The following is a 15,938-nucleotide window of genomic DNA, read 5'->3' on the forward strand; positions in this document are numbered from 1 at the left end:
AAACATGAAGCTGTTAAATCTTCAATGTACTATATAGTCGTACACGTCTGGGTTAGAGTAAACTGTTAATTATCAATAGCCACCAGTATGAGCGAGTAAACTAACAATAGCCACCAGTATGAGCGAGTAAACTAACAATAGCCACCAGTATGAACGAATAAACTAACAGTAGTCACCAGTATAAACAAATAAACTAACAATAGCCACCAGTATGAACGAATAAACTAACAGTAGTCACCAGTATAAACAAATAAACTAACAATAGCCACCAGTATGAGCGAGTAAACTAACAGTAGTCACCAGTATGAGCGAGTACCCACTGAAAACTAATAAGAGTCACCAGCGCAGCAGTAGTCGAGAACAAGAGAGTTACAGTGACTACTCTCAAGAGGTTGGCGGGTCAGGTCTGAACAAACTTACCCGGTACCACTGTTGAGGATTTATCATATGTACACCAACAAGTCATGGCCGCCAGCCCCTGCCAGCGCTCCACACTCCTCTTTTTACACAAACTGTATTTACATTACTGTCAACTTCATGCACGTCTCTCACACGTCTAGAAAACGACGATACTATCACCGTCTTCTGTCAGGACGGGTGTAATTATACTGTCTTATGTGATAATAAATGATACAAGGAGCTTTTATTATGAAGAATGATTATCTCTATTTATGGGATACGAATATTAAGGCGGTAAAATTTTGATATAAATGATAGTAAGAGTATTAATAATAGCGACAGATGTGTGTAACTATGACATCAACTGTTGCCTCAGCAGTTACTGTACGTCACATCACACGCCTCTCTCCCAGCATGTATTAGAATGTTCACATACTGTATATACTGTACCTATATACATACATACATACATACATACATTGGAAAATCTCATAATACAGTCGTGTATGTGAGTGTACCTTGTAGCCTCGTTATCAGCTGTTAGTAGTGCTCGTCAGGTAGTAGCGAGGACGGGGGCAGACTGCTGAGTGACCTCGAAGGTGAGTGGTGGTGAGGATGAGAAATATCTGTGGGACTTTTCACCAACATGACTTCTGATAAATTCTTGTTTGGCCTCGTACTTGTGACGCTGAGCTGCAGGATTAAACTAACATTAAACATGCTTAAAATCAGTCAGGTCTGATATGGTAATTAACTTCATGTATATTTTATTTTAGTAGTGTTTTGATATGAGTGAGGCCGCAGCTGTTGCTTCTGTTATTACTTCATGAATAAGACGGAAGTATAACAATGTAAATACGGTGTAGGTAAACCTTCAGTGTCTGTTTAACCCGTTCACCTATCATTTTTCTAATTATTTTCTCTATGATAGATGCAATAAGTTGACATAGTATAATCGTGTAATGGGTATGACCCTCGGCCGCCTGTGTCTATATGCCAGACATACACGGGCGAAATCCTGAAAGAGATAAAGCAAATACCTGACACGTCATTTTGTTTTTTTTCTGTAATAAAGAAGACAAGCGTGATGTATCCAACGGGAGGGATGTAACAGCTGGCCAGTTTTTTCTTCATACATATAACATGAATTTCAGTGTTGATCTATTGCATAATAATGTAGACAAAATAACATGACTATCAAACCCTCATATATGAAGTTTATTATTGAAGCTTGTGTTGTTTTTATTGGTGAAATGTATAAGAGAGAAAGTGAATGAACTTGCACATGGTTAAATAAGAGTTTCAATACGATAACCTGACAAGATGGTGATAACTGTGGCCCCCCGGTGTTGGTAGAGAGATTGGTAGGCGCTGTTTCTTCTCTGTCTTTTTAATATCAGGAGCAGTACTCAACACACCCAACTAAAAATCGACATTGATTTATCTATTTGCTTTACCTCTTTATAAGTAAATAATATTACAGGTACGGACAACAGGTAAAGATTACATATACAAGTACAGGTGAATATACAAGCAGAGACACAGGTACACATGCGAGCACTGGTATTGAAATTCCAGTGTGTTAACGGAGCACAAACATGATTCAAGAGAAAAGTAAATTTATTAGACCACATGATCTTACACACACACACACACACACACACACACACACACACATAAAATATACAAGAAGCGACTATCTCTTAGACCGAAGGTGCTCCCTCTTATAATAACCAACCTCGCCTTTATGTTTACCCTTGCATGTGTTGTATGTGGCGTATGTGGCGTATATGGTGTATGTGTTGTATGTATTGGATTGCGTTGTATGTGTTGTACGTGTTGGATGTGGCGTATGTGGTGTATGTGTTGTATGTATTGGATTGTGTTGTATGTGTTGTACGTGTTGGATGTGGCGTATGTTGTGTATGTGGTGTATGTATTGGATTATATTATATGTGTTGTTTGTGGTATATGTGTTGCATGTATTACTTGTTAGACGAAGAATAGAAGAGGGTTTGTGTTATTAAGTTATGGGACAACATTATACCTCATGTTACCTGCCTTCATTCACTCGTGCTCAGGTATACAAGCTGGTAAATAATTGATCAGTGAGTGAGTGAGTGAGAATGAGGAGGTAAATAGAGTGAGTCAATGAGTAAGAGTTGAACCCATGAGGGACCAGGCAACAGCGAAGGCGGTGAGTTTTAGTGAGATCAGTTAGATGAGTAATTAAGACTCATGACTCAACAGGTGGGAGGAGAGATTGATATGACTCAATGTGGTGAGAAAATGTGAATCCCTAACGCAACAGGTGGGGGTGGAGAGAGAGAGAGAGAGAGAGAGAGACACCGCAGTAACTCAAGTAAGATGAGTAAGTGTGTCTCACGAAGTAACAGATGAGAGATGAGACCAAAATGACTCAGTACCTTGAAAGGGGGAAGGAGGAGGGAGGGAGGGAGGAGGAGGAGAGAGGGAGGAGGGACCAAGAGCACCACGCCCCCTTCCTCCCACAGGAAAGACAAAGGTGCATTACATCCACGCTAGACTCACGCACCACCCAACGACCTCCCTTCCCCTCCCCTTCCCTCCTCCCTTTCCCTCCCCCTATCCCTCCCTCTCCCTCTCCCCTTCCGCTTAGTGTCCCAACGCCGAACCTCTGACGAAAAAGACACAGTATATACCCTCGTTAAACGCCCCCCACGCCCCCCACGCCCCCATTCTAAAATTTACATATACGTAACTTTCATCCAAATTTATGTTCGTCACGTTTGTCCTTCTCTTAAATGTCACCCAAATTTCATAACGAGTCTTGTGGTATATGGGAAATATTTGAGAATATCAGGATAGCAGATATTATCCATCTTGTTCTCAGGGTTTGTGATGAGATTCTTAGGACATAATGTAATATTATTATTTTTTCCTCGCCTGTGTTCTACCTTTCCTCTACTCATATATATTCTTCCTTCATTGTAATTTACGTAATGTTTCTTATGATTTTCTTGTCTTTTTTGTATTTATCCACTTCTTCTTTTTCCTCTTCCCCTCTATTTCTTTTCCCATTCTCCTTCTCCTTTTCTTACACTTCCATATTTTTTTCTTCTAATTTGTTCATTTACTTCTCCTACTCCTCCTTCTCCTCCTCCTCCTCCTCCTCCTCCTCCTCCTTCGCCTCATCTTTCTTTCCCAATTCCTACCTCTATTTCTTCATCCCTTCCATTGTTTCCTCTTCACTCACTCACCATATTCCCTTTCCTTCAACTCCTTCACCTACATCAACACTCCTTCACCCTCATTACTCTTACCTTCCTTTACACCACTCAATCATCACCTCCTCCTCCTCCTCCTTCTTCTGTCCAATTATCTCCATTCCTTCTTAAACCCTTTCTCTCCTCCTCTTCCTACTCCTCTTTTGCCTCCTCCTCTTCCTACCTCCTTCCTCACACCAACAAGAAGACAAATTACACCAAGGAACACACACACACACACACACACACACACACACACACACACACACATGTTACAGATTACTATATAAGACCTGCCTGGTTCACCTTGATGCTAGAGCAGGTGAACTTGCCACTAGTTACCTGTTTATCGTTGTGTGAGGGGGTGGGTGAGCGTGGATGAAAGTAGAAGGGTGGGAGGAGGGTGGATGAGTGTGGAAGGAAGGTGGGAAGGTAGGAAGATGGGTGTGGGTGAGATTAGGTGGATAAGGGTGGAATGGTGAATGGATGAGAATAGGTAAGGGTAACATGATGGCTTAGTGAGGGTGTATGGAAATGGTGGGTGAGGGAGAACGGAGAAGAAGGTACTGAAGAGAGGGGATGAATGAAAGAGTGTGGAAGAGGATGACAAAAAGAACGTGAGAAAGAGAGTAGATGATAAAAGCTGAGAGAGAGAGAGAGAGAGAGAGAGAGAGAGAGAGAGAGAGAGAGAGAGAGAGAGAGCACTTCAAGGAGATAATGGTCACTGTAATGTGCATAGAGGATACAGAGTTACCGATATATACATACAAAGGGGAAAGGTTGCAGGAGGTGTAGTACATTACAATAAGAAAAATACCTGCACAGATCATGGTGGTTACAATGGAGCTTAGGATAAAGAGAAGGGGATGAGGCAGTAAAAGTATATGGACATTGTAATGGTTTGTAGAGAGTTAATGAAAGTGGGAAAGGTTAGAGGAGGATTGTTGTAAGTGGGGAATTAGTTGCAAGACAAATGGATGGTTGCAAGGTTTGACGTCCGGGACTTCTTGAAGGGGAAGGTGAGAGAGAGACGAGAGAGAGAGAGAGAGAGAGAGAGAGGGGGTTACAGTGGGCGTTGCTGTGGTTAAGGGAATTCGTGATTACTGTCGACATTGCCGATGTATTGCAGAAATGTTAATAGATAATAAATACGTTGAGTGTGTGTGTGTGTGTGTGTGTGTGTGTGTGTGTGTGTGTGTGTGTGTGTGTGTGTGTGTGTGTGTGTGTGTGTGTGTGTGTGTGTGTGTGTGTGTGTGTGTGTGTGTGTGTGTGTGTGTGTGTGTGTGTGTGTGTGTGTTAGAGAATGTTTTTGTTCTTGCATCTCAGTTTAAGGTTCACGTCAGCTAAGGTGAGACTCCCCCAACTCTGACGGTGTTGTGGCGGACTATTTCTCGTACTGCTTCATTAGTACACTTAATCCATCACCTTACCTGACGCATCAAACACCTGCCTGACACCTGTGACTTCACTATACGAGATATTTACTGAAGATACAGAAATAGGGATCACATGAAGATTAATCCCCAGTGAATTTCATCTCAAGCTTAACCACTTTAACGTTAACCTAACCTAACCTAACCTGCCCTAACCTAACCTAAAGCTAACCTAACGCTAACCTAACCTAATATAATCTAACGCTAACGTAACCTAATCTAACCAAACCTAACCATCATCAGTTAATCCGGAGACAATAATCTGGTTGTGTCACATTTAATCGAGACTGTCAACAACCTAGTTTTTCCGCAAGTCGTTAGCATCTGTCTCTGCTGAAATTCTCTATACTAATGGTGGCGTTATCACACTGGTGTTTAATTAGCGTGAGGCAATGTGAACTTTCTTACATAACGCTGATGGTACAATGGGAAGGGTCAGATGGTTTGGCCTGGCAGATCTAGATGGGTGATTGTGAGAGGTGAAGTATGAGGCGACCTGGCTGGGATGACACACACCTGACGCCTTGATGAGATAGAGAGCACCTGGGCAAAGATGGTGGGAGCAGGTGTGTCGTGTATCAAGGGGAGTCTATCTCTCTCTCCTCTCTCTCTATCTCTCTTTGTATCTCTGTGTCTCTCTCCATCCTTATCTCTTTCTCTCTATCTCCTTTTGTCTTTGTCTGTCGGTCTTTCTCTATTTCTATATTATCTCTGTCTCTTTGTCTCTATCTATCTCTGTAGCTTTGTCTGTCTGTCTGTCTGTCCCTCTCTCACGTTAATACCCAGCAACAGTAGTAACACGAAAAAGAAAACAACAACACTAACAACATCAACATCCTCAACAAAAACATCAACAACAACAACAAACAACAACAATAACGAAGGGCGAGTTGTGGAAATGAAGAAATACTGAGGAAATTGGTCAGCTGCGGAAGGCGAGCAAAAAGGATGATATTGAGAAAGAATAATAGAATGATAATATATTTTTTTCTTCCTTCACTCCTGATCCCTTTCTCAAGCGTGTCCTCCCTCCCTCCCTCTTCTCTCTCCCTCTCTCCCTCTCTGTCTCCTACGCTTCTCTCCTTCCATCTTTTCTACCATTCCCTCCCTCTCTCCTACTCCTCTGTATTCTTAAGATCCCTTCACCCTAACTCCTTCCCCCTGCCTAACTAGTCTCCTCCCCTTCCCTCATTACCCCTTTCTTCCTAATCCCCTTACTCCCCCATCCTACTCTCTCATCGAACACCATTAATACCCTTCGTCCTTTTCCTCCCTTCCCACTAATACCCTTCGTCACTTTCCTCCCTTTACCACCACCACCTCCACCCCATACGTCACCATCCTTATCCCATTCCTGACCTTCTCCCCCATCCCCCCACCATTATCGTCACCCTTCCCATTCACCATCTTCACCTCCTCCTAACCCCTTCCCCTTTCCTCCCCCACCATCCCCTCCAATATGACCCCCCCCCTCCCCCCACTCGGTGCAGGACTGGGTAGGCCACATCCGGGAGCGCCAGATAGCATCACGTCCTGCCCGTGTGAGGTGATCCGGTTTATGGTCTCCGTTGGCCTTCCCTGACCTGCCTGCCGCCTTCCCCGCCCCTAGCCCGTCCCTAGCTTGTCCCTGACCTGTCTCGAATATGTCCCCAGTCTGTCCCTAACCTGTCTTGATCTTTTCCCCAGTCTGGCCCTAGCCTGTCCCTAGCCTGCCTTATCACGTCCGTAGCCTGTTCGTAGTCTTTTTCACCAACTTGGCCCTATCACAATCACATCCTAGCCCGCCCCTAACCTGTACTTAGTCTCTACTCATTCCGTCCCTAGTAAGTCCCTAACTTGTCTCTTTTACGTCCCTAACTCGTCCTAGTTCCGTCCCAAACTCTTTCCTAACCCGTCACTCGCCCTCCTTCACCCTCTCGTCCAAACCCTTCACTAGACATTTTATAAAGCATCCCCCCTGGGCCTGTCGCAGTCCTTTCTCTCTTTCTTTATTTATCTTTTCACTATCTCCTCCTCCTTCTCTATCCTCCGTCTGCCTTTATCCTGGTTCGTTCCATCGTGTTTTTCATACCTAGCCATCTCTGTCTTCTCCGTTTTCTCTCCGTCGAAATTAATCTCTTGTTTTCTCAAGCCGACAAATCCAGGGAAAACTTATCTAGATACAATCCCCTTCAAACGCACAAACGTACACATACACATAAAACGTACATACTGTGCACAAACACATATACAGCACACACACTGTAAATAAAACATATATACAATACACATATATACACAAAACACATACACAAAACCCGTATAAGCAAGTACACATGGAACGTACGTACACAAACGTATAAATACACAACACGTATAAATAAGAACATATTATGCAAGACACGTACACAAAACATACAAACAACAAACACAAATAAAAGCAAACACAACCAGGGGTGAACACACACACACACACACACCTATTATCCAGAATTAATATCTATACACAGAGACAGATGACTGACCCCTGCAGCGTCCTTCAATACTCTCCAACCACAACAACCACACTGATACAACTACCCCCCCCCCTACACACACACACACACACACACACACACACACACACACACGTAAGGTTACAATTATATGTACCAAGGAGTTCTGGGTGTTGCTTAGCTACACGATGCGTAATGTGTCTTGGAATTTCCTCTTGACGTGTACTGAGATCTTGTAATCACACACACACACACACACACACACACACACACACACACACACACACACAGAGTTCATTATAACATTTTTTATAGTTAATACACCGTTCTTGCCATCAATCAGTTAAGGCTGGAGGGGGTGCGTGTTCCTCCCGTCGTTGTTACTGTAAGCTGTTAGATGTTTTTAATTCCACGGGTTGCCTTTTTTTTTCTTTTACTATTGATGGAAGGGAATTCTGTTATGATTTACTTAGATCACTGAGTTAAAGGTAATGTTTTTGTTGATGAAAGTAGAAATTTATTGTCAGGATCATAACTTAAATGTTTTATGACAAATGAACGTAATTGCTCCCCAAGTAGAGGAAGTTCCCCATTTATTTTATTTTTTTTTGGGGGGGGGGGAGATTGTTGTGTCAAAGGTCAAGGTCAGGAGTCATTGGGTAATTTCTTTTGGTTATTCTTGTTATTCTATTACTGTGGCACTTCCATTTTCTTTCTTTTTCATACTTATTGTTCATTTATATTTTTGGTTGATTATTCTATAACCATACTCATCGCGTTTCTTTCTCTCTCTTCCCCTCTCTTCTTACGTCATTTTAGTTGTTGTTCATGTGCTTTGGTATAGTTTGTTTAGGGGACTAACTTTTGTTTCCTTTAATTTAGACCCCAGTTCGATTTTTAGGGGTTAAGGGTCACTAGAGGGTAAGCATTCTTAATAACAGTCCTCAACGACCACAATTCCCTTTTCTCTTTCTTTTCAAGCCGGCACAACAGGGAGGAGACAGCGCTCACTACTGGGGAAAGTCATCGCGCCAGGACCATCCAGTAACTGTAAAATTACCTTGTTACCTTGTTACTGATTAGTGAGTACATTCCTTCCTACACTATACTAAGCAGTGGTGTTTCTTTTTTCCTTAGGTCAAAGACGAACGGTTACTTCAAAGGTAGGGTTTTTGCTTACTTTTCTTCCGTATTAGAGTCGATGAAATTTACTGTTGACAAAATGTAGACTGTAGAAGCCCCACTGAATATGAATGAGGCAAATGGAAAAATATTTCCAGAAAATTAGGATGTCTTTCCTCTGTTCCTCTATGATTTTCTGCCAAAATATGATCATTAACATGATTTATGAGACGTCCTGGACCACACTGAGTAATTATGTGGATAAAAAATCTCTAATTTCTACTAAGACGATATCTGTTTATGAAAGATAGAGTACAGTATGTTACCCTAAACCCCTGAACATTATGTTATCCCTTATCCATACATAATTCTGTTCCCTTACGCATTCATTAATTCATTATTCTATTTCCATACATATTCACTATTCTGTTCCCTGTTTACGCTTCCATTTCTTCCCCGGGCTCTCTCTCCTACCCACCATCATCATTACTCTGGTGTTTGCCACAAGTCACCCTGTCATCACACATGTTACTCCCCGTCACACTACCTCGCGCGCGCTACTCTCTTATGCAATATGTAAATACACCCGGGGGTTTCAACTCTCCGGTTCCTGAGAGTGATCCCCCGTCCCTCCCCAACACCCACTTAACACACACACACACACACACCCACCGCCGCATACCTCCGCCATCCCTCATATCCGGGGTGGGGTGGAGGAGGAACCCTTACCTCACAACCACCTCCACCACCTCCTCCACCGTCTGCCACACACCTGCCCTCCCACGCTCCCTGTGTGCTATCACCTTGTCCCTGGTGTGTAATGTTGTCGGCCATGGACCCTCCCTTCTTCCCACCTTCCCTCCCTCCCTCCCTGCCTCCCTCCCTTCCTCTCACCCTCCCTCCCTCCCTCACTCACCTGTTTACCTGCTTGCCCTCCCACCACACCACTTCTTTACCTTTCTTTTCCCCGTCACCTTTACTCTCTTTGACTCCTCCCTTACTAACTTGAATCCCGTCGTTCTCCCAACACCATCATTATTTTCTCCCTTCTCTTTTCTTTCCACTACTAGTCATCGTTCCCTCCCTCCCACCCTCTCCCACCGGGCGTCCCTTCGCCACGCGGGTCTCGGGGTCGTGGCGGGGCTGGGTCAACGTTGCAACACCCGAGTGAGGACCTTCCTTGGGCGGGGCGTGGGAAACCAACCTTACATTTTTGGGCTGTGATCCACCCCGATGAAACCTTACAGTGGGCATTGTTTGTTAGGTGATGAAACGAGATAATGTATTGTGTTATATTGTAGAGTCAATGAACAAACACTTTATTTTTGTTCCCTTGTAATTCCACATCACTAAAACAACAAAGAAACGAGAAAAGATATATGTAAAACGTCTTTACTTCTACGATGCCTCGCTGCACGAATATTACGCTTTCCTAAAATACATTATTTAAGCCAAGTTGTGATGATCGAGGGAGCATCCTGGGCTGAACGTGATGTTAAAACCAATGATGCAGAACAATATTGGTCCCCCGTGACGTGAGCTTCACCGCTGTCGTCTTTATGCTCACCACACATCTGATTTTTTCCCACAGTCTTGTTTGACGTGGGCGGCTCATACACACATACACACACACACACACACACTCATACGCTCACACACTCATATACACACTTTATCATTCTCATACACACACACACACACACACTCTCATACACACACTTTATCATTCTCACACACACACACACAGATTCATACACTCATTTACACACACAAAAACATACACTGCCCCTCCCCCAATCCTCCGTCACTTCCCGTCACTTCTCCATCACAACTCCGTCACTTCTCTGTCACACCTCCGTCATTTCTCCGTCATACCCTTGCCACAGCTACGTCACTTCTCCGTCACACCTCCGTTACTTCTCTGTCACTTCTCTGTCACACCTCCGTCACTTCTACGTCACCTTACACCTCCGCCACACCTCCGTCACAACTCCGTCACCTCTCCGTCACACTTCCGTCACTTCGTCACTCCTCCGTCACCTCTCTGTCACATCTCGTCACACCTCCGTCACAGCTCTCCTTACCACCACATTTGTTGTTTATTTTACCACTGTCTTGTACAAGAAAAACTCCACCGATTGTGTTTGTGGGTAAATCATTCAGCCCCAATGCAAACGTTCCCACGAAAACCTAATATTGGTTAACGTCGATTATAAATTCAGCTTACGTTAAATATCAAGAGTTTTGGCCTTATTTAGAGTATAAAGAAGGGAGGGGGGCTAGGAAGTAGGGGGTGAGGGTAAGGATGGAGGGTGGTAGGAAGGAAGGAGGGGGAGGAAAAGAGTACGGGGAAGGGAAATGGAGGATGGGTGGTGATGTGTAGAGAGTTGGGAGAGAAGCGAAGGTAGGGGAATGGTAGGGAAGGGGTGGGATGGGTGGAGAGGGATGGGACTGGTGGAATAGGGTGGGAAGAGAGGAAAGGGGGTGAGATGGATGGGGAAGGATTGGATAGGCGGTAAGGGTTGGGGTGGGTAGTAAAGAGTGGAATAGGTGGTAAGGGATAGGGTGGGCGGGAAGGGGTGGGACGGATGGGAAGGGGTGGGATGAGGAGGAAGGGGTGGGATGAGCGGGAAGTGGTGGGATGAGTGGGGGGTATAAGGAAGGAGAGTCGTGAGGTGAGCTGACCCATGAGTGCCATCATGACAGTGCCACTCTCTCAGCGTGGACCATCTTGGCAGTCATTCATCTTGATACTCCACCACACACCTTGACACCACCACACATAGGCACTCTGCCACGCCGGCTACTCACCATACACTGTGGCCTCACCACTTACACCGCCGACTCTCACACACACCTTGGCCTCACCACACGCCCGGCCTCACACACACCTTGGCCATCACCATACACCTTGACGCCACACACCTTGACCTCCACCGCCCACCCAGCACTCACCACGCCAGCCTCACCACGCATGACACTCACCACCTCTCACCACCTTGACCTCACACACACACTCTGTACACCAGCCTCACCACTACCTTGACCTCACCTTGGCCTCCCAGCCTCACCACACCTTGACACTCACCACACCTTCGGCCTCACCATACACCTTCAGCCTCCTGTACACCTTGGCACTCACCTGAGCCTGCGCCGCCACACCTTAGCACTCTGCACTCAGCACTCCTGGCCTTAGCCTCCTGCATACACCTTGACCCCGCTCACCATGCACCTTGGCACTCTGCCATACACCTTGACACTCACCATACACCTTGGCACTCACCATACACCTTGACACTCACCACACACCTTGACACTCACCATACACCTTAGCACTCACCATACACCTTGACACCATACATCTTGACACTCACCACACACACGTTTCCTTTACCTACTTACCACCATTGCATTACTTCTACTCTACAATACATCAATACAATTTCAATCCCCCAGAAGCTCTATATACTAACATAATTAACAGAGTTGAGTAGAAAGACTTTTAGTAGGTATTGATTTCGTTATAGACTTGAGGTGTCCAGAATACACAAAGGGATACAGGTAAACTTACAACTAAAACAACAAATCTCAATAAGAAAATTAGTTTATTTGTTTACAGTAAGATAATAAGTTGGTTAAACATGGAAATATACTGTTGTTGGCTGTGAATTAGGGCTACACACACACACACACATACATACATACATACTTACATACATACATACTTACATACATACATGCATACATACATACATGCACACACATTATTTTTGCATACCAGTGATTGAAACAGACAGACACACGGAAGGACAAAAAAAACGGACGGAAAGAGAATCTAAAATTATGTAGAGACAAAGTTGCTGAGATATACAGAGATCAACACACAAGAGAACAGTACATAGGAGGTAGAGAGGGGGGGAGGAGAGACCGAGGGGGGCGGGGAGGAGGAGGCGGGAAGAGAGAGAGAGAGAGAGTAGGAGGAGGAGGAGGAGGAAGGGGAAAGGTGGTTTAGCGTTAAGAGTAAAGTAGGTATACATTAAGGTTAGGTGTGAGCAGGAAGGGCAGGTCAAAGGTCAATGGGTGGAGTAGTTTGGAGGCCAGTATATTACTCTCCAATAACCTTGTTCTCTTTATACCGTCTCCCTCTTTACCTCTTACTCTCGACGGCTTATATATACATCAAAGAGAAAAATATTCATACATACCACTTTACTAAGCATACATATAGTCTTTTAACGTCATACACCACTTTAATATCGCTGTAATTTGTGTTTTTGCTTTAGTTTTTGGCGCTTTGGTTAATAGGGACTGTGAACGATTACGAGCTATTGACACAAAAAAATAAAAGAGCAAAGTCATAGAGGTAGAGAGGTCGTTCTGGTGGTCATCTGGAGGTACAGGGCTCTTTCTTTTAGTCACCTGGAGGTACTGTACCTATATATGAGGAAGAGTGTCACCGGGACTGTGTTGACATATTTCTTTATTGTTCTCACACGCCTGCGACCATTCCTCCATGACACATGAACTTGCACAACACCCACACACACATGACTGGGGGATAACACTATTTTCCCCCCATGAAGGATCAAACGCGTCTTTTTCTTTTTATTTCGTATGTCTCTTTTCTTTTTATCATCTCCCTCTTCTTTCTGCCCTTCTTTTTTTATTTACCTTTCTATCTATTTTACTTGATGGCCACCCAATCTATAGGAGGCCATGGTGAGGAAAGAAGGCCAGCTGCTTGTGTAGAATCCATCCAGTATTCGTGATAGTCTTGTCTAGGGTTAATTTTGACGCCCAGTACTGCTCTGTGTTCCACGGCTTGGGTTGATAGATTGTTTCATAGGTCTATCGCCTTGTGTTTGATTTGGTTAGGTTAGATTAGGTTAGGTTAGGTTAGGTTAAGTTAGGTTTGGTTAGGTTAGGTTAGGTTAGGTTAGGTTAGGTTAGATTAGGTAAGGTTAGTTGGAATACCAAACAAGTACTACGTGTGTGTGTGTGTGTGAGAGAGTGAGGTGACACATACAATAAACAAAATAGCACTCACCATACACCTTAGCTCTCACCATACACCTTGACACCATACATCTTGACACTCACCACACACGTTTCCTTTACCTACTTACCACCATTGCATTACTTCTACTCTACAATACATCAATACAATTTCAATCCCCCAGAAGCTCTATATACTAAGATAATTAACAGAGTTGAGTAGAAAGACTTTTAGCAGGTATTGTTTACTTTATAGACTTGAGGTGTTCACGTTACTTGTTCAGTTGAAGTTTTTGTTAGGGTAAGAGTGGTAGGTATCGTCACCGGGGCTATTCTTCGTATGGCTACGCGGAATTTTATTAAAAGAAAGACTGCTGTCCTGACTAATTCTTCCTCTAGTAAATCCTTCTGGTCCTTAGCTAAAAACATCTGTAACAACTTCTGCACGCCTTCTTTTCCTCCCCTCTTCCGTCCCAATAACTCTATAGCCAACTCTCCCCCTGAGAAAGCCAACCTCTTTGGCACCTTATTCTCCTCTAATTCCACCTTAGACGATTCCCACTCTACCCCTCCTACCCCTGCACCTCCTACTGAACGTATGCACTTTCCTATAATCTCCACTCGCAGGGTTGCCGGTGTGTTATCCAGTTTGGATGTGAGTAAGGCGCATGGACCGGACGGAATACCCCCCTCGTGTTCTGAGGGAGTGTGCTGAAGCCCTGGCCCCTGTGCTTGCTCGCCTCTTTCGCCTTTGCCTCAAAACCAAAACTTTTCCTTCTTCTTGGAAGCATGCCTTGGTTCAGCCCATCCCAAAGAAGGGTGACCATTCTAATCCCTCTAACTATCGCCCCATTGCCCTAACTTCATCCCTCTCTAAGATTTTCGAAACTATCTTGACTCCCATTTTCTCCGCCACCTTGAACGCCTCTCTCTTTTGTCGGATCACCAGTATGGCTTTCGCCAGGCGAGATCTACTGGTGATCTGCTCTCCTATTGCACCCATCTTTGGTCATCCTCTCTTAGGGATTATGGGGAAACTTTTGTCGTGGCCCTCGACATCTCCAAAGCATTTGACAGGGTATGGCACAAGTCTTTGCTATCTAAACTTCCCTCTTTTGGTTTCTCTACCCCACTTTGTTCTCTCAACTCTAGCTTCCTTGAGAATCGATCCATGGCAGTTGTTGTCGAGGGATCGATTTCTCGCTCTTTCTCTACCAATAGTGGCGTCCCACAGGGTTCTGTTCTTTCACCAACTCTCTTTCTTCCTTTTATCAATGATTTACTTCACACTACAACTAATTCTATCCATTCTTACGCCGATGATTCTACTCTTCACTCTTCCTCACATTTTCCCCTTCCTCCTAACTCTCAAACTAGATCTGTTTCTAGAACTGATATCATTACTTCTATCAACGCGGATCTGTGCAGCATCTCTGAATGGGGAGATACAAACTTGGTTAAGTTCAATAGTAACAAAACTCAATATTTACCAATTACACTTTGTAAAGTAGACGATCTCCCACCAATTACATTTCAGGACGCTATCATCCTCCCAAATTCTGAAATAAATATGTTAGGCCTCACCATTTCCTCCAATATGTCCTGGAAATCACACATCCTTAGTATAACTAAAGCTGCCTCCCGAAAGTTGGGAATGCTGTACAAATGCCGCAGCTACTTAGTTCCTGAGCAGTTGCTCCAAGTATATAAGGGATTCATTCGTCCTAACTTGGAGTACTGCTCTCATATCTGGGGTGGCTCTTCTTCTGTCCAACTATTAGATAGGGTGGAAACCAAAGGCATTTCGTCTTATTAACTCTCCTCCTTTAGTCGACAATCTATCTCCCCTTTCTCTTCGCCGCAATGTTGCTTCACTCTCTCTCTTTTACAGGTACTTTAAGGGGCAATGGTCAGTGGATTTGGCATCCTGTGTACCGCCGGCAAGGCCGTGGGTTCGTAACACACGTTTTGCCCGCGGTGCCCACCATTTCTCTGTGGATGTCGGTCACACGAGAATAACCCGTTATAGTACCTCCTTCTTTCCTCACACAGCCAAACTGTGGAATGCTCTGCCTTCTTCTGTGTTTCCATGCTCTTACAATCTGTCTCACTTTAAAAAGCTGGTTTTCCGGCATCTTCGTGGTGTAGATTAATACAGTATAACCTTTTTTTCTATATTTTCATTTCTTTCCGTTCTTTTTTTTTCGCCCCCTAGGCTCCGTTGTGGGTCGTTTGACCTGTGCCCGGGTGGGCTAATTCCCGTAAAAAAA

At 44.2% G+C, this 15,938-nt stretch overlaps 1 protein-coding gene across 1 annotated transcript in view; it reads left to right on the top strand.

The window, feature by feature from the left end:
* The first annotated feature begins 304 nt into the window (after positions 1 to 304).
* Positions 305 to 15,938, top strand: part of LOC121856591 — a 76,845-nt gene continuing 61,211 nt past the window's right edge. Inside the window, exon 1 of the mRNA XM_042352222.1 lies at positions 305 to 404. Within this exon, the coding sequence (XP_042208156.1) occupies positions 305 to 404 (100 nt within the window). The remainder of the gene's footprint in view (positions 405 to 15,938) is intronic.

This window comes from Homarus americanus, unplaced genomic scaffold, assembly GCF_018991925.1.
Source record: "Homarus americanus isolate GMGI-L3 unplaced genomic scaffold, GMGI_Hamer_2.0 scaffold1024, whole genome shotgun sequence".
Classification (NCBI taxonomy): domain Eukaryota; kingdom Metazoa; phylum Arthropoda; class Malacostraca; order Decapoda; family Nephropidae; genus Homarus; species Homarus americanus.